Source organism: Carassius auratus, unplaced genomic scaffold (genome assembly GCF_003368295.1).
Source record: "Carassius auratus strain Wakin unplaced genomic scaffold, ASM336829v1 scaf_tig00008516, whole genome shotgun sequence".
In the NCBI taxonomy this organism is placed as follows: domain Eukaryota; kingdom Metazoa; phylum Chordata; class Actinopteri; order Cypriniformes; family Cyprinidae; genus Carassius; species Carassius auratus.
Window position 1 is genome coordinate 1 of NW_020523947.1, and position 21,799 is coordinate 21,799.

General features: G+C 36.7%; 1 protein-coding gene and 1 pseudogene across 1 annotated transcript; both read left to right on the forward strand.

The window, feature by feature from the left end:
* Positions 1-593: 593 nt before the first annotated feature.
* On the forward strand, positions 594-4,149 carry LOC113072066 (SPARC-like protein 1; the record flags this gene model as incomplete). The annotated part of the gene is made up of 7 exons (XM_026245208.1): positions 594-602; positions 695-705; positions 1,736-1,855; positions 2,279-2,433; positions 3,217-3,329; positions 3,725-3,819; positions 3,926-4,149. Coding segments are annotated over 7 exons (556 nt in total), but the record flags the coding sequence as incomplete, so codon positions are not given.
* Positions 4,150-10,641: 6,492 nt separating this feature from the next.
* LOC113072069 (protein NDNF-like) lies at positions 10,642-21,441 on the forward strand (annotated as a pseudogene).
* Positions 21,442-21,799: the final 358 nt, after the last annotated feature.

The window sequence follows — 21,799 nt, forward strand, 5'->3', positions numbered from 1 at the left end:
AATGTGAATGCTTCTTCATTTCATAATGCATTCTTCATTCATGTGCCCTTCCCTTTTTTAGAGCGTATTTCTGCACACATGCAATATGCTCGCAATATGACTATCATCCATCAAGCCTTTAAATGCTCAGTAATTCTCACATATATTTGAAGATCTCAAAGATCAAGAAAAGGACTTAGGGAAAATATATTGAAAAATAAATTACAGTTCATTACTTTTTCCTATAAAAGCAGTGGATTTAACCGACAGCTGAAGGATCAGACCCTGAAGACTGCAGAAAATTCAGCTTTGCCATCACCAGAACAAATATAAAACTTCTATAACTTTATTTGGGTGTGTGTGTAAGGGTGGAAGAGCCCAGCGTAAACAGAGGCAGGCTGAAGAGAAGTTGAGGCCTTATTTGGGCAGAGTGGATCCAGGTGAGATAGTTATTTAATGTCACTATTATTTTAAGACTGGTTTTGAAATTATTTATTTAGTAAAAAGTTATTTTATTTTTTTACTATTAAATCAACTTTTTTCTTTTTTCTTTCTCTTTTCTTCTCTTTCTTTTCTTTCTTCTTTTTCTTTCTTCTTTCTTTCTCTCTCTTCAGAATCCCTGTGTAAATTGTTGAAATGTCACAGTCCTATTGGTTCCTGGTGCCAAGTAGTGAAAGAGGGTGGAGTTCTCACTCCTAAATGTGTGTGTCCAAAGACCTGCCAACAGTAAGACACACTCTAGCAAACTAATAATAATTTTCCAAGACACCTGAGCTGATTTCTTTGCCAAGCTACTTACAGTGAGCAGTGGCATGAACTGTGCGGCTCAGAGCTCAGTGTCATGATTAAGAACAGACATAAGACACGGCTCACAGACTCCTTGGACTCAAACCAGCAACCCAGACATCTAACTACTGGTATATTCGCTCTGTGCACTTAGTCTTTAATGCAGATAGATGCCACATTCGAAAAAAAAAAAAAAAAAGAAAAGATGTGCCTGAGGGGACACACTTTAAAAATGCTGATGTAGTTAAAAAAAGAATATGATATTTTATTAAAAATACCAGGCAGGATGTTTTTTTTTTACAATACCTTATGTAGTTAAACATATTAAAACAACCAATTAAACAGCTTTAAACTTGATTCATTAACAATAGCTTTACTTCTTTCTACATCAAGTGGTGAGCCTTCACAGTACCTAAGTTAGTTATCATTAAAAAGTAGGCTAATTAAAAAGTCTATCAATAAATATATTGAGATTCATTAGTATTAACGTACCTTCAATTGCATGACATGTTAAAATCGACAGTTTTGGTTTTCTAAATGTCTCTTTTGATGGTTTTATGACAGTTCACTGCTCAAAACACTGCTAGGCACAAGCTATTTTTATCCTCACAGCAAGTGAGATTAATGCAGTCTGTATTTTCTTTTAACTTGTGTAACTGTTTCATGTTTTCTGATTTTGCACAACCTGTCCATGATGGCATCTTTCTAATTTGGCTGCTTCTACTAAGTGACATTTGATTTGGCCTCAAAATAGTACAGTTTTGATATGACGCACAGCCTGTGATGTCAACAAAAAATATGAAGAGCATTTTCTCATTCCATTTACAAAAGTTAGATTATTTTTGCCCCAATTATATGGTGTGTTGAATTGTGTTATTTGTGTTTAGTATTGTTACCTGCTGTTTTTTAATGCTGTTTTTTAACCAACCCAGTCGAGAAGTACTTTGTGTGTGGATGTTGTTTTCTACAGGCAGGGGGGCAGCAGTGTGCAGCGTTATGGGAAAGACGTACAGCAACGACTGTCTTCTTCACAAGGAGGCCTGCCGTAAAAAACGACGCATTGGCAAGGCACATAGTGGAGCTTGTCTGGGTAGAAACACACACCCAGCTGAAAAACAAACCAACTAATAAACAGAAACCATCACAGAATTTATAATGGTTCACTGGTTATAATAAGAATCGTATTGGTTTTAATTCAAACTTGATCCCTGTGGGTCCTTTATTGGTAGGCCTAATTTGTCACCATTTATTGGTTAAAAACTCTAATGGAATATGTCCCAAAACACATTCCAGGAAACCATTTTTTAAATTTTTATTGGTAAGTAGTTGATAGTTTGGAATGCTGTAATGATATTAGTGGAAATCATTAAAATTTCTTTGATGACTTCTACTGTTTTAGATGTTGTTTGTTTTTTGACACCAAAAAAGTTTTAGCTTCATTATACTTAAATGCCACATTCAATCACTGACAAGTGGTGTTGTCTAAAAAACGCTCTTGTGGTTTCTCTGTAAGTGAGCGAGGCTGAGTGCTCTGAGGAAGAGTTCGGTCAGTTCCCGTACCGTCTGCAGGACTGGTTCTTACTCCTCAGCAGAATGGGAGAGAAATACACACCAGCCGCTCCTTCTCAAATCTGCCTCACACACACCCAGCGAATCCAACTCGCAGAGGTAAAACAAAGAAAGCAAAGAAATGCACTGAACTCACTTAAACATAGGGCCTATGCCATCCTTAGGGTCATTCACGCTATGCATGCATTTTTGCATTTCAGCACTCACACACACACACACACTACTAAAAAACTTTACATTGTGTGTATTTGTGATGCTTTATGTCAAGATTCATAAATATGTCAACAGTCCAAAAGAAACTCTTGGTTCATGTATATCCACACAAACCATTGATGAAATGATCAGAGAAATCCGGTTTACTTCATCAGATTGAAGTCTGTTGTTTCAAAGATCGAGTTACAGCATTTTTTATTATTATTAAACACATGTATGGATGAATTGTTCACAAAAGGATCAATAACACGCATTTAGAAAACAGATAGTGTGAATATCCATTTCATGCCAGCTTTAAGCATTCCCTTGAGACGCTAGTCACGCTACCCTTCTAAAATTCACTCTATTGTCAAAGTACATAGTGTAAGTGTGCAGTGTAACTCTTTTTTTTTGAAGCAGTCAGCACTATTTTAAGCCTGTAGGCTAAGCTGTTAGCTTGCTAATCAAATCTAATTGAATATAATATGTATAAAGTACTTCAAAACACTTTAATTTAAATATTAAATGAGGATAAATAATTCTCAATGCCAGTTATGATTTCTAATCAGACACCCATAAAAAGCTATCTCAGCCAATGGATGATAGGGAATCTTCTTTTCTGTTCAGTTGTGAATTTGTGATAGAAGCATTAAGTCCCGATCCTTTGTTCTTTTCTCCCTTTATTTTCAGAGAAGGTTTGTTCTGTTGGATCGTAACCAGGACGGGAAGTTAAGCAGGAGAGATCTGAGAAAGCTTCGCTATAAGCGGATGCCTCTGGAGCACTGCGCTCAAAGATTCTTCCAGTAACACACACACAGAAAATGACACACACAGTCACCTCGCCACTGTGATTTTGTGATGATTTCTCCTGTCTGACCTCCTTTGTATTTGCATAATATTACTGCAAACCCTCCCAAGCACCCTTCTGATTATTGTACACATGCCTTCAGGATTTCACCCACCCCTCTCTCTCTCATCCTCTTTCAATCTTTCTTCTCTCGCTCATCCTCTCAGTCCTCTCTCTCTCTCTCTCTCTCTCTCTTATTCAAAGCTGTTGATGCTTATTGCCTTCCTACTGTTCTAATGTGAGTGTGTCCTTTACGGCTGATAGCAGCGGGGATATAGAAAATCAAAAACAAGAGGCAAAGGCAAAGAGACTCCACTTTCAATAATATGGTGTTTGTGTGTGTGCGCGTAGGTCATGTGACAAGAACAAAAATAAGGAGGTGACCCTAAGGGAGTGGACATCCTGTCTGGTTGACCGGTCGGAGCGCTGGTTTCAGGATTTCATGTGTAAGTCTTATATATTTGTTTCATCTGAATATGAGATTCTCATGTTTATGCATGTTCAAACACATACACACACACATTGTGTCCCTTCTTCCTCTCTCTACCGCAGCCATGAAGATGGGCTCACCAAAGCTGTGTCTTGCCCCAGAAAGCACCCTCTAAATACCTTTAGATGCTTTATCCAGGTGGAATTTTTTTAAACCTTATCAGCTGGACTCATGAATTTTAATAAACTAGGTGACATGACAATTATCTAGAAGTTATAATAATTGATACCTTGAGAAAGCTAGTCATTTGCATTCTGCATTTGATGGATTAAAAATACTGTAAAATAGGGATATTATGAAATATTCTTACAATTTAAAATTATGTATATATATATATATATATATATATATTATATATATATATTATTATTATTATTATTATATATTTTGAATATATTATACTGTTATTTATTCCTGTGATGGTGAAGCATAATTTTCAGCAGCTATTACTCCACGCTTCAGTGTCACATGATCCTTTGTATATTATTCTAATATGGTGATTTATTACTTAAGAAAATGTTCTTATTATCATCACTATAATGAAAAAATACGATAGCTATGCTTAATATTTTTAGGATTAAAATAGAACATTCAAAAGTTATTTTGTAACATTATACATGTATTTACTGTCACTTTTGATCAATTTTAATGTATACGGGCTGAATAAAAGGTTTTATTTTCTAAAAAGTATTAGGTAAAAATGTAAACAATTCCTTTTTCAAAGGTTTTTTAATTTTATTTTTGTGCAAAATTCAATATTTGCATATAGTTTTTTTCTTTTTTCATTTCTTTGTTTGCAGCCAAGCAAATCAAAGCACTTAAAACACAATGACAGGCCAAAAAGTGGGGGGATGAAATATTTAAAAGAGTGGATTATAATAGTTTCTTCACCTCTGTTAATTTTAAAGTCTGACAAAAATGGGACGTAATAAAAGTCTAAATATCTCTGTTGCTTTTGTATAGCTTTGTGCATGTAGTTGTGTATATGTTGGGACTCAGTGCTGCAATCTAGTCAACAAAAACTGCATTTTGAGGGACAGCGGCATGTATCATGGATCACACACGCAATTACTGCAGAGAGGGACAGCAAGAGAGGGGGGGCTATTGGGCAATAACCTTAAACAGAGGGATGGAGAGCAGATTAATTGAGGGGAGGGGTGGTGTTTAATAGGAGAGAGATGGATGGCACATGAGAGACATAAAAGAATACGTGAACAGGGATGAGAAGAATAGATAATATGCAGAGAGACGGGGAAAGGGAAGGACACTGAAAGAGAATCTCGTAATGCATCAGAATGAGACAAGGAGGGGGACAATTTACAGTAAACCATTGCAAATGGACGAGAGAAAATAGATTGAAGCATGAAAAATGGATCAGAAAGAGAGAGATGGCAGGGGGAAGGGGCGTGAGAGAGAGAAAGAGTTGCAGAAGGGTGTGATAAAGGGTGGGAAGAGATTGTTAGATGGAAAGAGAAAAAGAGGAGAGTAACTAAATGGCATCCCACCACAAAGTAACTTCCCCTTCCAGTACATCACTGATGTCTTCCACTTTTCCAAAGACTAAATGCTTCCAATCATGTCTGCCAAGTGTGAAAAATTGATTCTCAACATTTGCAAACAAGTAGATCGAGTTTTCCGTGTCTATATGACTCCAGGAAGTGCAGCAGAATAATCAGATCTCATTACATTTGTACAGTAGCTTTTAAAGTGGGTTTGGTTTCCTGTAGCTGTAGTGCAGTCAAGAATCATCTCGTCTGCCAGCATCTTCTGCTTTGTTTTGCTTTATGGTGCGGTTTGATATCCGTCATTGTGTTGCATGATCATTCTGAGTTGTGACATTTTGAGGTTATGCTTTGAGTTTCATGTGTGCTGTGATTTTCTTATGTATTGTGTTGTTCATATGTAATGTAGTTTGGTCCTGTGTTGCCTTGTTTTCATTTAGACTTGACTATCTGTCAATATATATAAATATTTACTATATATATATATATATATATATATATATATATATATATATATATATATATATATATATATATATATACATATATATATGTCAATATATATAAATATTTACTATATATATATATATATAATATATATATATATATATATATATATATATATATATATATATATATATATATACATAATATATACATATATACATATATATATATATATATATATATATATATATATGTGTGTGTGTGTGTGTGTGTGTGTGTGTGTGCGCGTGTGTGCGTGTGTGTTCGTGTATGTATAGGCTTCCGGCTTACATTTATGTATTTATTCGGATATATACTGTATTTATTTAAAACGTATTTTCATCAGCATAAAAGCTGTGATATATGAACAGTATATAAGTTAAACATGAAAACTAGAAAGATAATTTGCAATAATTACTGGTAACATTGTATACTTACTAATCTCTTACCTAAATACATGTTTTATTGATTACCATGAAAAATGATTTTGATTTCTTACTCATTTTGTCAAAAAAAAAAAAAATGTATACACTACCATTAAAAAGTTTAGGGTCGGTAAGATTATTATTATTATTATTTGTTATTCATGATATGTAAAAATTGATAGCCTGAATGCACTGTAAGTCACTTTGGATAAAAGCGTCTGCTAAATGCATAAATTTAATTTAATTAAATTAAATTTAATTTAATTTAATTTTTATTTTTTTTCAAAATATCTCACCAAGGCTGCATTTATTTGCACACATACACACCTACACACAAAACAAAACAAAAAAAAACTTTTATTTAATATTTTATATTATTGCATTTATTTATAAAACATTAATATTGCAAAATACTAATACAATTTAAAAGAACCTTTTTCTTTTGGAATAAAATGTAAAATGTAATTTACTGTATTTTACTAATTTGCTGGATATTTATTTCAGCAATTATTACTCTAGTCTTTAGTGCACATGTGACATGACCCTTCAGAAATAATTTTAATAGCTGATTTGGTCCCCAATGAACATTTCATATTATTATCAATGTTGAAAACAGTTGTACTGCTTAATACTTTTGTTGAAATCATTATGAAATATTCTCAAGAGAATAGCATTTATTGAATTTGTTTGTAATAATGTAAATAAAATTCTTTACTGTAACGTTGATCAGCATAATGCATCCTTGCTAAATAAGCAATTATAGAATAAATAGAAATTTCTTTAAAAAAAGTTTTACTGATCCAAAACTTATGAACAGTAGTGTAAAAAAAACAACAACACAGAAATGCAAATTCAATGTCAAAGACAAAGTCTACGTAACAATCATGTTTTCGCCCCTTACACTTCCATTGTAATTGTATTATTAATCAAAATTATTTTCTATTCTAATGTCAAAAGAGCTTAACTTGTATTTAACCCAGAATATTATTTTATTGTGCATGTGTTCAGGAATGAGTTCTGTCTGTGCTTAAGAAGATAATAAGCATGATAATGGTAACATTTCAAAGCTTGGCAGATCTTTAATGAATGTGTAAGTCAGAATGAAAGGGAGAAGAAAGAGGGTCTTTTATTGGCAAAAATTAAATGAAATGAGGTCTAGTGGGGAGACACGACCCCTGGGGTCAAATCATGTTCCCCTCAGCTCTCTCGAGACCCTCCCCCTTAATCAGTTATAACTGTTTCAGGACACACACACACACACACACACAGACCATCTCATTAAGAGATCTATTGTAATATGCTCTGCTTCAGACTGTGTGACAGCACACACACACACACATACACACACGCTTCAACCATCTCTGGCCACAACTCTAGTGTCTCTCTGAGGCCACACAGACAGCTATCCTGCTGTTGTAATGGATGCAGATGCAAGAATAACAAATCCATATGGAATTCTTGTATGGATGAGATCATGTACATGTGTCATGCACTAAACTCCCGTTGGATGAGAGATCAGAGTGACTCCATGACCTGCTGCAGCCATGACATCAGCCACTGGGAGGTCAAGCTGAACTCTGGGTAAAAATGACATGTTGACTGGTTAAAAAGACAATGCACATGACAGCTGAAGATTTATGAGTGAATATTTTTCCCTCAATCACTGACATTCTTCCTCTCTTCTGTTTTTTTCTTCATATTGCCCCCCTTTTTCTCTAATTCAGTTTTATTGTGCTTTATTAGTGTGACAAAAAACTGTACGTTTGTTTTGCCAAAGTAAAATATAAAAATGCAAATTCAATGTCAAATAAAGTATAACGTAAATTAACAAGTCAAGTTTGTTTGGCACTTCAAAATAGTACTAGAATAACTAGAAAATCATTATTAAAGACAAAATAACAAAATAAAATTAATTAATTAAATGTGAAATAATAGTTTGAAATGAAACTGAATTTGAAATTATATTTTATTTAAAGAATTTGAAATAAAAAAAATGAAAATATATAGTAACGTATTATAAATGTTTAGAATACTAAAAGTATAATATAACAGAGAAAGAGTAAACTAACAAAATGTGAAATTGACAAATTTTAAAAAGGGAATCAATTAAAATGTTAATACTAACTGATTCAGTCAGATTAAGATTTATTTAAGTGATTTAGTCAACTAAAGATTAAAGATCATTTTTCTCATCGTCTGTTCCTTTTTCTTTTTTTTTCTTTTTTTAGTGTGCTTAATTGTTATGACAAAAACTGTGAGTTTCTCAACTAAAGTGATTTAGCAGCCTAAAGATGAAAAATAGCATTAAAATATTCCAAAATGGTGATGTGATGAACCATATATATATATATATATATATATATATATATATATATATATATATATATATATATATATATATATATATATACACACACACACTCTTTCACTCTTGTCTTTTGGGTCCCTGGAGAATATCCAGTTTTATATGGGCAGATGGGCAACTGCTGTTAAAATTCGGATCATTATCAATGAGAGAGTGAGTAAAACAGAACACCAGCGGTCGCAAACTCAGAAGAAGAGAGAGCTGATGGAACATGTATTTGTGCATGTCTCTCATTTTTTGTATCTCTGGTAAAATCCAAAAGGTTAATCAGTTATAAATCAAAACCTCAAAACCCCGGCAGTAACAGAGAGAGCCCGACTTCAGACAGTTCAAAGGGATTTTGAAGTGGGCCAGACCCTGTGGCTCTCGGCTAAAATACAAACAACATGTAAACCAATGATCATCGCAAGTCTGCAAATACACGTCAAGTTTGTCATTTGGGCCAGGGCCACACTTCATAGGCAGCTGCCTGTGTATGCCAAAAGAAGACAGCAATTCAACCCACTTGTTTACTCCCATTTTCTCACATTTACCTACTTAAATGAGTCAATTTTTCTAGATTCATTAGGACTTATTGGTCAAGGAAACCGAGTCTTGGGTGAGCTCTGGTTTTACCTGTGAGCGATGCAACTCCTTGCTGCATCTGGGGTCACAAACATTCATACACACACACACACACACACACACAATGACCAGATGGGTGGAGTGTTCTCATTACCTCAATAGCATAGCTGAAGCACCCATAGAATATATTCAAAAAGGCCCAGGAGACATGCTTAACACACACACACACAATGCAAATAGCTCTTTTCATTCTGCTGTGGAGGATGGACAGAATGTGAGGGAGGGGTGGAAGATGCGAGAGATTGCATTGTGTGGAGGAGAGAGGCACAGTGTCGAGTTCGGGAAAAACACTTACAATTACATGTACATATTCAATCTTTCTGAGAAGAGCACTTGACCTTTAGAACAATACGTACACAAGCGCACACACACCCACGCTTCAGGTGTGTGCTGTGGAGCGACATTATGTTCAGTGCTCATGCATTTATGATTAATAGGCCGATATCTATGTCTGTGCCTGTAACGTAATACATATTGCCCTATATCAGCAGTGATAGTGCCATTTATTACCTATAAGGCAATGTACATTTCATATAGATACATATATACTAAAAAACTACATTTCAGTATGTTTTTGTAATTAAAAAAAAACATCTGTCTTTTATATTCACTTGTATAATATCAACATACATTGATGGATTTACATTTAGGATGCATACATGTACATTGACATGTCCAAAAATGTATTAAATATATATTGTTTAAACATAAATTTTTGCATGAACTAGTTATTTATTTTTATATGAAATTGTTCACATTTTTAATAGATTTAATTTACGTTTTTTTATGACAATATGTTTTAATAAGAGGAAAAAGAATGTGTGTGTGTGTGTGTGTGTGTGTGTTGTAATATTACCTGGACACCTCATTCCCATTATTTTCAAGGGTTGTTCAAATAAATGGAAATCTGTGTTTTTAAATAAGAATTAAATAAGTTCAGACTTGAAGTAGATTTTTATTTTTATTGGCAGAATTTTTTACATTTAATGTAAACAATGGTTTTAACATTTTTGGTAGCCTAGCAGTAATGTTAAAGAGATTTTCCTGCATTCTGGTAATTGCAATTTTGGGACAAATTAAAATAACAAGAAATCTAAAAGTATTAAAAAATCTAAAAAATATTTTTTTATTTAAATTAAATTAAATTAGTTTTTAATTAAGATGTTTATGGTTTGGGTTTCTATGAGAATTAATGGAAACTCTCTTTGGTGTGGGTCCCCAAATGTAATTAACACATCCGTTATCTTCATACACACACACACACACACACACACACACACACACACACACACACACACATCTCCATACACCCTCCCCAGTTCTTTCTGCAATTACTGCACACACACACACACACACACTACCACACTTCTTACAGTGGCAGCCCTCACCAGACACTTTCTCCATCCTTCTATCCATCATCTATCTCTTCTCTCTCACACACACACACACACACAGTCCACATGCGCATGTGTCTGTTTGACTAGCGCCTCAGTTATCAGACTGCACCGATCTGGGTCGGGGGGAGAAAACAGAGGAGAGAAAAGGAGAGGAAACAAGAGAAGAGAGAGAATAAGGGAGAAAGAGGAGAGGAGAAGGGTGGGAGGGCTTTTCTTTTTCTCTTGTTTTACCTCTATCTTCAGGACTCCAGCAGGACAGGGGAGTTACTGTGACTCTGTGAGCTTCAGTGCAGAAGACATCTGACACGTTTACTTCTTCACCTCTCCTCTTATCTTTCTTCAGAGTGTAAGTCCTGAGCACTGGCTGAGGTAAGTACATGCGATTGTATGTTTGTGTGTCTGTGATTACTTGTCAGGGACTCAACAACCATAGCAATACCAATAGCAACACCAAAGTCATGGGTTCAGTTCTCTGTTAAAATCAAAGAAATAATGCAAGTTGTTTTGAACGAAAAAAGTATAAATGTTTATTAATACAGGAGACCTCTTTCTTCAATCTCTATTTTCTATCTATTATATCTCTATTTGCCCCCTTACTTTGTTACATGAGACTGGGATCATCCCCTCTATGCGTGTGTCTTGACTCGTGTTTCTTTGACCACTAAATAGCCCATAAGTACAGCGGTGAGATGTCTGTGGTTTGAGATGTTGTTTCAGTTTCAGGGAAATCCAGAACAGCGCTCACAAACTCCTCATAGTGTGGATGAAACTCAAACTGAATCACAATATCTGAAAATACAAAAAAAAAAAAAAAAAATGTATTGTGTCAATCTGATGACACTGAAATCTTACCTAAAAAAATCGATTATAAAATCTAAAAACATAAGATATTTGAATAAATCTGATAAAAAATGTTATATTATAAAATCTAAAAACCATTAAAAACCATTAATATAATATTACATATATAAAAATGTATAAAAAATGTATAAAAATATAAAAAGTTTAATTTTGTTAGATTTTATGATAACATTTCCTTTGTAAATATGGGCATTATATTGCTGTGTTAGCATTGTAATTACATGGCCATGAATTAATTACATTTGGATAGTAAGACAGAGACAGCAAGGAAAAAAGACCAAGCAAATTAGTGTTACTTGACTTCTTGAAGTCGACAATTAGATCCTAAATTCACAACCATAATATATTTCTGCTCCATCCATAATCTCATTCAGTCTTTCACTAAACTCTTTTTCTCTCGCCTGAGCACATCTCTGTCTATTTTCCCCCTTATGGCCCACATTTTGCACAAGTTCTCAGTTTTCATTCTATACCATTCAAGTTTGAAGTCCCTTTCTGTCTTTCCTCTTCTCTTTTCCACCTCTCTCACCTTTCTCTCTCTCTCTCTCTCTCTCTCTCTCTCTCTCTCTCTCTCTCTCTCTCTCTCTCTTTATATCTGGCTGGCCTGGGAACAGTCAGGACCCCTGCAAAGAGCATGTGTCACATGACACCACAGCCACCAATGCCATCAACAAGCTCTCCAACAAATCAAGAGCGCAAGGGAGTGTGTACAGTAATACGAGCTCACAGATCACAGTAAACAGAGACTGAGAGATAAAGAGAGATATAAAACTGGGGTGAGATTTACTGGACGCACAGGCTGTCCTATAAACACATGGGCAAGTAAAACCATGAGAAATAATACTTTGCATAAAGATTTTTTTTTTTTTTTTTTTTCTTAATGCAAAATATTTTGGGAGGAGATATTTGCATTTTTTTAATGCAAAATATTTACCTCATTTGGGGTTCACTAACTCGGAGGTTAAATGACTATCTGTGCAGCTCTTTTTCACGTTCACATTTATGTGGACGTGTCAGTTTTGTCTTCCATTTTTCTTCTACACTTCTTTCCATCCCTTTTCTCCTCCCGGCTCCTCCCTCCTTCACTCTGACCTTTACCTCTTTTTTCCCCTTCCGATCCTCTCTTTCTCACCTTCACTGTCTTCTTTTCACCTTTCTTAATCCCTCTCTTCATCTTCCTGGACATTTTCCCGCTCCCATCTCGCTCTCTCTCGCCTCCCTTCACGCTTTCCTTGCCTCCTTCTTTTCCACCCCCTCCATCCTTCTCCTCTGTTTCTAATGAGGGCCTGTTCAGCAGTCATGATCAGAGCAGAGGCTGGGTGATAAGAGCGCGTAGCGTCTCAAACGCGTTCACTCCACCGTCTGTCATCCGATCTACGGGGCCACGTTCCCCCAGCGACAACCATTCGTGTTGTTATGGGGACACTTTTCAGCATGACGGCTTTGATCGCAGCCTCTCTCTCCCCTGGGACGTGAACTCACATCACTGGGCCCATCAGCTGCAGATAAACACCGACTGAACATCTGAGAGTTTCAAACTTCGTCAACTCTCCCCCACAGCCGCCGCCCGGCAGTGTTCAGATTACCCCCAGGTGCTGTTTTGGTTGGGTTTGTTCTCTTTGTCGATGGATTTTTATACAACCAAAGCAGCCTGCTGTTCATACATAATGAGAGGAGTTTAATTACATTTCCACGGTAAACCAATTTGATGTCGCCTGTTAAAAATAGAGCCATAGATTCAAGTGTGTTTGCCAGGCATCGCTGAAGTGCCGCTCTCGTCTCTGTGTGGAGTGTCAAAGCAGAGAGCACTGAGTTCTAGCGGATAGCAAATTTTCCTTGCTTATATAAATAATTCCCTATGAATAAAGGCAAATGTTTCCTGCTATCAATGAATCATCAGCTGGAATGAGGCTAACTTTCTCTCCCTCATCCTCTCACGTTTTCCTCCCTCTCTCTCTCTCTCTCTCTCTCTCATCTTGCCCTCACAACAGATGGAGTGTGAGAATCAACTGACTGACTGATAGCTCTGTTCTTTGCTTGTCAGCCGTAATGAATAATCTTTGCGCTGAATGTCGGTAGAAACACAAGTCAGTTTGTCAGGACCTTGGGAGATAAATAACAGCACTGTCATCTAACACGTCATCCTGAGTCCAGATCTATCCCAGGATTTAGCTGGGAATGTGAGTTTCTGCCGTCAATGTTGGATTTTGACAGGTTTCAGAATTTTTTTTAACTTAATTTTAATTTTAACTTGGAAGTTTATCTCTTAATTTTCACATCAAGGACAAGGCAGATGTTTTAAGTATGATGGATTTACACTTAGTGAAATGAGATAAAGTAAAAGAAAATCTGCTGTAATATCAGCTCCTATGAAACTTCCAGATGTCCTCATTTGTCTTGCAGCTTTCATAAGCCAAGCATGAGCCGTTTGTAATCTAAATAAATGGACTGACAAGATACGGTAAATCAACTTTTCACCAGTCTGTACACTTATGCATTTTTTTCTTTAAATAGTATGCAAATGAAAATATGTCATATGAATAGAACAGTGGTAGATGAACCTTATCTGAATGATACTACATTTGCGAAGATTGTGAACATCTGTGGAACATCAGATTCTTATGTTAATGTTAAAAAAACTCAATCTCAGTCTTATTTCAAGTGCCATAGCAAAAACATTTAAAGCTTTTTTCCAAAGTGACTTACAGTTTATGAATATTAACAGTAATTTGTCAAAAAAACAAATCGTTTTCTAGGTAAATTATTGTTTTGTTCACTCTCAAAAATTAAACATCAGTTTTGCAAATTTTTTCTAACTATTTATAATTAGTATGTCATGGGTCGAAGGGATAACATAATGGTCAAAGGACAGTGCACATGGCGGATGTAGTATATGCTCAGATCTCAAGCACATACTTCATGTAAAGAAGTCCCTAAAGATCTTAATACAGTTTAGTACATACTAAGTATGGGAATTCAGAAGCACATTATGAAAGGTTTTATCTCTTGTTTTAAACTGACATTCTCTGTTTTCCAGACGAGTGTAAGTGAGCGGCCGTTTTTGTGTTGACAAGGATGGCTCTCTCGTGGTGTCTCTGCCTGGCCATGGCCCTCTTTTCTGGCCCCGGCACAATCTATGCCTTGGCACCTGAAAATGAAGTGACATTACACCCCACAACATGGCTGAGTGAAAACAGGGTCACACCAGTACATCTGCCTAAAGGACACACTCGCAGGTAAAACCCGACAGAAGAAATAAACACAATTTCTCCAGTAAGAGGCAGGTACACTTAAATGGGCCAAGTGTACCAATCAGACAAGAATGGAAGAGAAACAATGGTTGTATTTTGCTGCTTCTAACTGGAGTAGTGAAGAAATGGAAGAGTGGAAGAGTTTAAATCAACATTGTAGTCCTCCAGAGAGATCACTTATCCTGCATGATCACTTAGCAGGGACTAGACTCGTCTGGAAAACACATAATATCTCTTGTCTATAGCAGTGGAGTGGAGATTCAAACACCCAGGAGGTCACAATGTGCTAATGCTGCATGGGAAAAATATTCAGTATTTACTTAATAGTCTTGTAAATATTTCTTGATATTATTATTCAATATTGCACATTTATAATATTCCTGTTGTTCACTATTTTATAAGTTTTATAGTTTGTTCAGTACACATGGAAGCAGCTGCCTTTTTATAATCATTGTTATTATTGTTAACTAAAACTAAAACTTTTTTTTTTCTTTTTGACGATTGAAATGAAATAAAATATTAATATTAATTGAAAAACCTTTGAAGTTGAAAACTTTTGAATGAAAAAAATGCTAATTACTAAAACTGAAATAAAAATAACTTTAAGATTTAAATAAATATTATAAATGGAACATGGAACATAAAAACAAAAGCTAATTTAAAATATTAATAATTAAAAGAAAATATTAAAACATTTTTTGGGGGGGAGGGGGGTGATCCAGTGGATTTTTTTTAGGATTTTTAAAACTTAGGCCATGTGAAAATATATTACAATATTTCCCTTGTAAACATTCTGTAGTAAAGACATTACGCTTTTACTAGCAACACAAACTATTTTCGTGACATTCTGAAATCAATGATAGGTCAGTTATTCCCTCCTGTCTGATTGATTCTTCTTAATGGCCTTAAAATTATGACACAGATTTTCCTCCATATCAAACCCACTGAATTCAAGCAGCTAAAACTGCAGTTTTATTTTTCCATTAGCAACACTAGCCAGTGAGAATCACAGTGAGAACTGCTCCCTCACCCGTAACAGAGGTGTCAGGCTTCAGACTGAGCGCGAGAAAGAGAGAAAGAGAGAAAAGTACAGAATGATCTCAATGCACAGTCGCGGGGCAGGAGCTGATTAATTAATTGATTAAAAGATTGTAACTGTGCCTTCCACACAAAACTCTCTACCCTTTAATTGGATTAAAAGGACAGGGATGGACACACCTGAAGTGTACCTGCCAGTAATCGATCAAACTAAAACTATGGCCCCTTTTTGTTGTTGTATTTGTTGTTGTTCTCAAGGGCAAAGTTAAACCAAAGTTGATTACCAGAAGATGAAATCAATATTATGATAATGTGCCATGCTGGTGTGCTAGTCACATGCAAATAAGAGATCCAAATCACATTAAACAAACGCTAAGTCTTAAATCTAATGTCTGACTATTTCCATAACGATAATTCAATGAGCATTTGAAGATGCAGAAAACCATTGACTGAAGGCAGCAGCACAAGCAGGGTTTCAAGGTCAGAGGAAGTGGCGCTTGCCAAATGGCTGGTGTTACCAGAATGCACCGAGGGAGGTTCACCAGATTCTGGCCAGTGTGATGTTATTCACAGAGGGAGACTGAATGTGTTTCCTGCCTGAGCAGAGCACGCTACAGTGATGCTGCACCTGGCATCAGCTGTGATCTGTGAACATTAGGGTTTGTGGAGATGCATATCTAAACGACGGCGAAGAATCAATAGAAGCTTATCAGGGATCAGTCATTCTGGAGTAATTAATTTTGTTTCTCTTCACCTTCATTAGCAGACAAAGCTGTGCAAACAACAGCAGTCAAACAGTCTCCAAGGAAGCTCTGCGGCATGTTGTTTAAAGACATAAACTTGTCATAAACTTTTTAGAATTCTTTTAATCCCCCCCGAGGTGCTTTAAAAATGTCAGTGCTTTGTTTTGTTCCAAAACAGTCATAATGTTGTTTTTAATAACCACTTTTTTTCCCCTCTCTTTGACTATTATAATGCAAGGGATAGTTCATCCAAAAAGACCAATTCTGTCATCATTTGCTCACATACATGTCGTTCTAAACCTGTACAAATGTATTTCTTCAGTGGAACGTAAAACAAGATATTTTGAAGAATGCTGGTAACCAAACACTTTTGGTGATCATTGAATTCCACTGGACAAAAAAACACTGAGACATTTCACAGAATATCTCCTTTATACTCAACAGAAAAAAGGCATAAAGGTTTGTAGCGACATGAGGGTGAGTAAATTATGATCAAATAAAACAAATTTAAGCAAACTATTATTTTAAAATAAATACCCTATTCACATAAGAAAAGAATATCAGCTGTCTTCTCACAAGTCTGTTTACTGCCTAGTACAATATAAATGCCATATGTTCACAATACAGAGAATTTTCACTCAAACGATCGTATTGAAATGGTCAGGCTTTGTTGAAAATTTTAGTTTGAGATCAATTAATCATGATTAATCACATCCAAAATAAAAGTTTGTTTACATAATATATGTGTATGTACTGTGTGTATATATATGTGTATATATATATATATATATATATATATATATATATATATATATATATATATATATATAAATACAAACGTGATTAATCGATTTGACAGCTCTAGTTGAGATCCTTCTAAATGATATTCAGGAACAGCACATAAGGTTGGCTGGACATTTCTAAATTTTACTCTTATTTTTACTCTGGTGTCTAGAAATTAGAATATGATTGAGTGGATCAAGTTTATGAACACTGAATAGGTGTTTATTCATAAATGTTGGCAGTCATGAGTTAAATTATTTGGGTTTCTGATGTCAAAAATCCAATGATTTTGTAACAAAATATTTTTGCAGCTTAATTTAAATAGAGGGTCTTTTATGGAAGTCTGTTTCAGCTTAAAAATAGTTAAAAGTTAAAAATAAAACAGGATTTTTTTAAAATAAGAAATATAGCCACACTGTGAGATATAAAGTCTCAGGAGATGTTAAGTGACAGTTAAAAGTTTGTTGTTTAAAACATGAGGAATACAAATAGATTAAATTAGATTATCTTAATGAGACACAATTTGGCTTGTGCATATTGGTAAAGGAGACTGTTAGACCGATTAATCTATGATGAATGGTTAATCTATGGAAAATAAAATAGATTTTTTCGAAGCTCTTACGAATAATTAGACCAAACATCATATTTGCTGTGTCTAATACATACAGATACTGATCTGTGTTTCAGACTGTATTTCACACTAAAGAAGAAAGCCGATTTGCTGTCTGTTACTGTGAGCCCCTGTGCAGTGCCCATCGAATGGAGCTTGGCTGTTCGGACCCTGAAGGATAAACCACCTAAGAAAGCACACTGTGAGTTTTTGTGTGTGTATGCTTATTAATGGATTAATGGACGTGCCTGCTTGAAGATATATTTGTGCATTCATGCAAACACGTACATGTATGTTTGTATTTGGGAGTGCTGGCATAGGCCTAACCAGGGCTAACGGGCTAACAGACAACTCAGGGTTTTTATATCCAATGGGTTACATCCCCTCAGAGGCTTTTGAGGCACACTGATTTAATTAGCAGGTGTAAAATTGCTGTTGTGTTGCTTTAGGATCTCTGTGGACAGAAGATTCTCCTCTTATCCATCTCTAAATCTCCAAGCTTTCCCTGACAGAGAGAAGACGAGAAAGAAAAAAAAATTCTAACAGAAACAAAGAACACTGACGTCTGTTTCTAATTACAATTTTTAGTAACACTTTACAATGAAAGTCTGTTTGTTACCATTAGTTTATGAATTAGGTATTGTGAGCTTACAAAGAAAAACATGTATAGCATTTATTAAAGTGGCCCTGTTATGCTATTTGAAAGATTTCTAATTCGATTTTGGGAGTCCCCAACAACAGGTTTACATACATGCAAGGTCAACGAACACTTTCTTATAATATGCATTATTTTCTTATAATATGCTTTTAAATTTATTTGTTCGAAGATTCATCTTTCCGAACCCCTCCTTTGGGTGAGGCTACTCTGCTATGATTGGTCCGATGACCCAGTCTGTTGTGATTGGTCTACTGCTTACAGCGCTTGTCGGAAATGGATGTGGCAATTTGTGATGTGTGTACTTTGCGTAAAGCGTATTCAAATGTAAAACAACTAGTTTAAGCGATTCAGAGTCGACTCTTTCATTTGAGAGACAATAACTTTATGAATGATTCACTTTCAGCTTTACAGTTTTACAGACTGTTTATATCCACATACAGCTAAACTACAATTTGCTTTTGCATTGCGTTCTATGGTGACTACATTTTTGCACTCTGCTTTCGTAATCATGCGCATGTTCTGAAAGTAAGTCTGGCAGGCAAAGCAGCATTATAAAGTCATAAAGTGACATATAAATCATTTAGACTGTGAACTCAGGGGTCCCCATCTACACCTTTAAATTATTCACATTTATTACCAAACATTCTCTCTAAAAGTGTACCGACAAAAGTAATGATGTTTTGCATAAAATACAAACTTATCCGTGCATGCTGCCCAAATGTTTTTGCACTCTTTTCATAAGAGCCGTCTGTTGAAAATGCTGGATCTTGATCTGAAATGCTTCGTTTCTGCAGGGAGCTCCAAGAAGAGCATGCCTGAGGTTTGGTGGAGAGGTTCTGGAAGAGAGGTTAGGATTTACACCTACACCGGCAATGCTGTAGACACCTACACCGGTCCTGCCAACGCTCCAGCGTCCATCTACATCCTGCGGCTGAAATCAAACGAACAGGACACGCAGGTGTCAGCATACCTCCACGAAGGTCCTGGTCCCTCGGGGGCTTTCCCTGAACTGCCAACGGACCCCAGAGTGCACACGCTGGGGGTGGGCATGACCAGTGTCACCTTAAACTGGGCTCCAAGCTCATCTATAGCTGTTAAAGATGGTCACCGGCCACATCGTGAATATTGTGTCTTAGTCAACCACAAACATAACTACCGAAATCTTTGCGCTGCTCATGAGGGAATCCGAAAGGAGATACAGAGTATGCAGAAGAGACAAAGGAGGGACAAACAAAGCAAAGAGATTGTGTGGGCAACAAGTAAAGATTGGTGGTGGCGGCAGCCAAATGCCCTCAAGGATCATGAATCATCCACGACTGACAAGTTTGAGGACACTGGGTGTGTGTGCAGGGACATTGAAAGTGTGTGCACGGTTTCAGACCTGCTTCCGAATACACAGTACTACTTTGATGTGTTCATAGTGGACAGGGTTAATGGCACGAGTGTGGCCTACACCGGCACTTTCGCCCGTACGCATGAGGAGGCTCGATCAGCCATCACATCCTTACGGGAAGGCCAGGTCAAATGGGTCACCCTGAGCTGGGAAGCAAGCAGTCTACAGGGGGATCAGTTCCTATTTAAACCTCGCGGGTGGCAACAAAATGGCCTGCTTACCTTGCATACCTGTAACGGCACTAGTAAAGTCAAAGTCACCGTCTCCAGTAAAGGACAGACTTTGACATCTCAGGAGGTGGGACATCAGCTTGCCCAGATATGGTTGCACGGTGCCCCTTCATACCTCATCCAGCTCCAGGCCTTAATTCCAGGTTCCTCATCGACGATTCCTAAAGGTGATTCCAAAAAAGTCCAAATTCTGTCTCAAAATGCAAGCATCGTCAGCGTACCACCGCCGAGCCATGCCGGTGTTTCCCACCACACTACAGATTAAGTCTTTCAACAAGTTGCGGACCTGCAACTCGATCACTCTGGCCTGGATGGGGACCGAAGAGCGGAGTCTCTATTGCATTTATCGGCGGCAGATCCCACTCGACAGCAAGCACACCGCAACTGATCGTTGCGTCGACCCAGAGTCCCGTCCTGCCGATGAGAGAGTCTTCTGTAAGTATTTCCAGGAGCTGGACCCACGGCGGGCAGTCACAACAGCAGTGGTTGGTGAACTGGAACCAGGGATGCTATATGTGTTCGACGTCTATCTTATGAGACGCTGGGGACTTCCAATTAAGTACCACAGCAAGACGGTGAGAACCAGGAGTGAATGTTGAGTGGACATCTCAGAATCTTGCTCTCAGTGGAGAAGGACTCAATGGAGAGATATAACGCCACAGGAAAGCCAATATAAGGCCAGAGAGGGAACTAATGGGGGCCTTGATCTGGTGCAGTGAAGGTCGAATGTGACCACTGAAAGACATAATATAATATGCCAACACACAGACACACAAATACCAAGAGAGGTGAGACCAAGCTCACACCAGCAAAGACTAATTGACTTTATTCCTGTACTAATGTGTGTGTTGTTGTTGTCTGTTGTTAATTATACAGTAATGGGTGTCTGAATAACAGAATCTCTCTCATCTCTTACACAAAAGAGGACCGTGCCAAAATATGCAAGAGAAACAGCCGGAGGCCTTTGAGCACCAGTGCTAAACAGAGCTGTATCAGATCTCTCAATCTGCCACCAGTAGGGTATCAGAGAAAGACACCAAGTGAAGGATGGGAAAGAGAGAGAGCGAGCGAGAGATGTGTGAAGTCAGTGTGTTGATTATGCTCTGCTAAAGCATGCAGCAGGGAAAAACGAGTTAGCAGTTTGCTTCGTTGTCTGTGATATGATTATTGTGCTGCGCTTCTGCGCACTAATAAAAACACAGTTAACAACCAGACATGAAAATGATCTGTAGATGTTTCACACTTTGACATTCATCAAGGGCAATGGCTGTTCAGGCTCCTGATATAAAATGGACTGAATTTATTAAAAATATTTACGAAGAACTTTGAATGCTGCAGTCCCAGACATCAAAAGTGTGCCAGTGGCTCCATCTGCTGTCCAAAGGAGGAACGAACCCTAAACGGCTGTTGGATTTCCCACAGTGGGTGGCAACAAGTTTTCAAAGGCTAGTTAAAAGAGAGAAAAAAAGTATTTCAGGTTTGATGGGAATGATGCAAGAGTGATTAAATGACGACATACAGTATATGGCCAAACTATCCATTTAAGTCGACTGAAACAAGTCTTATTTAT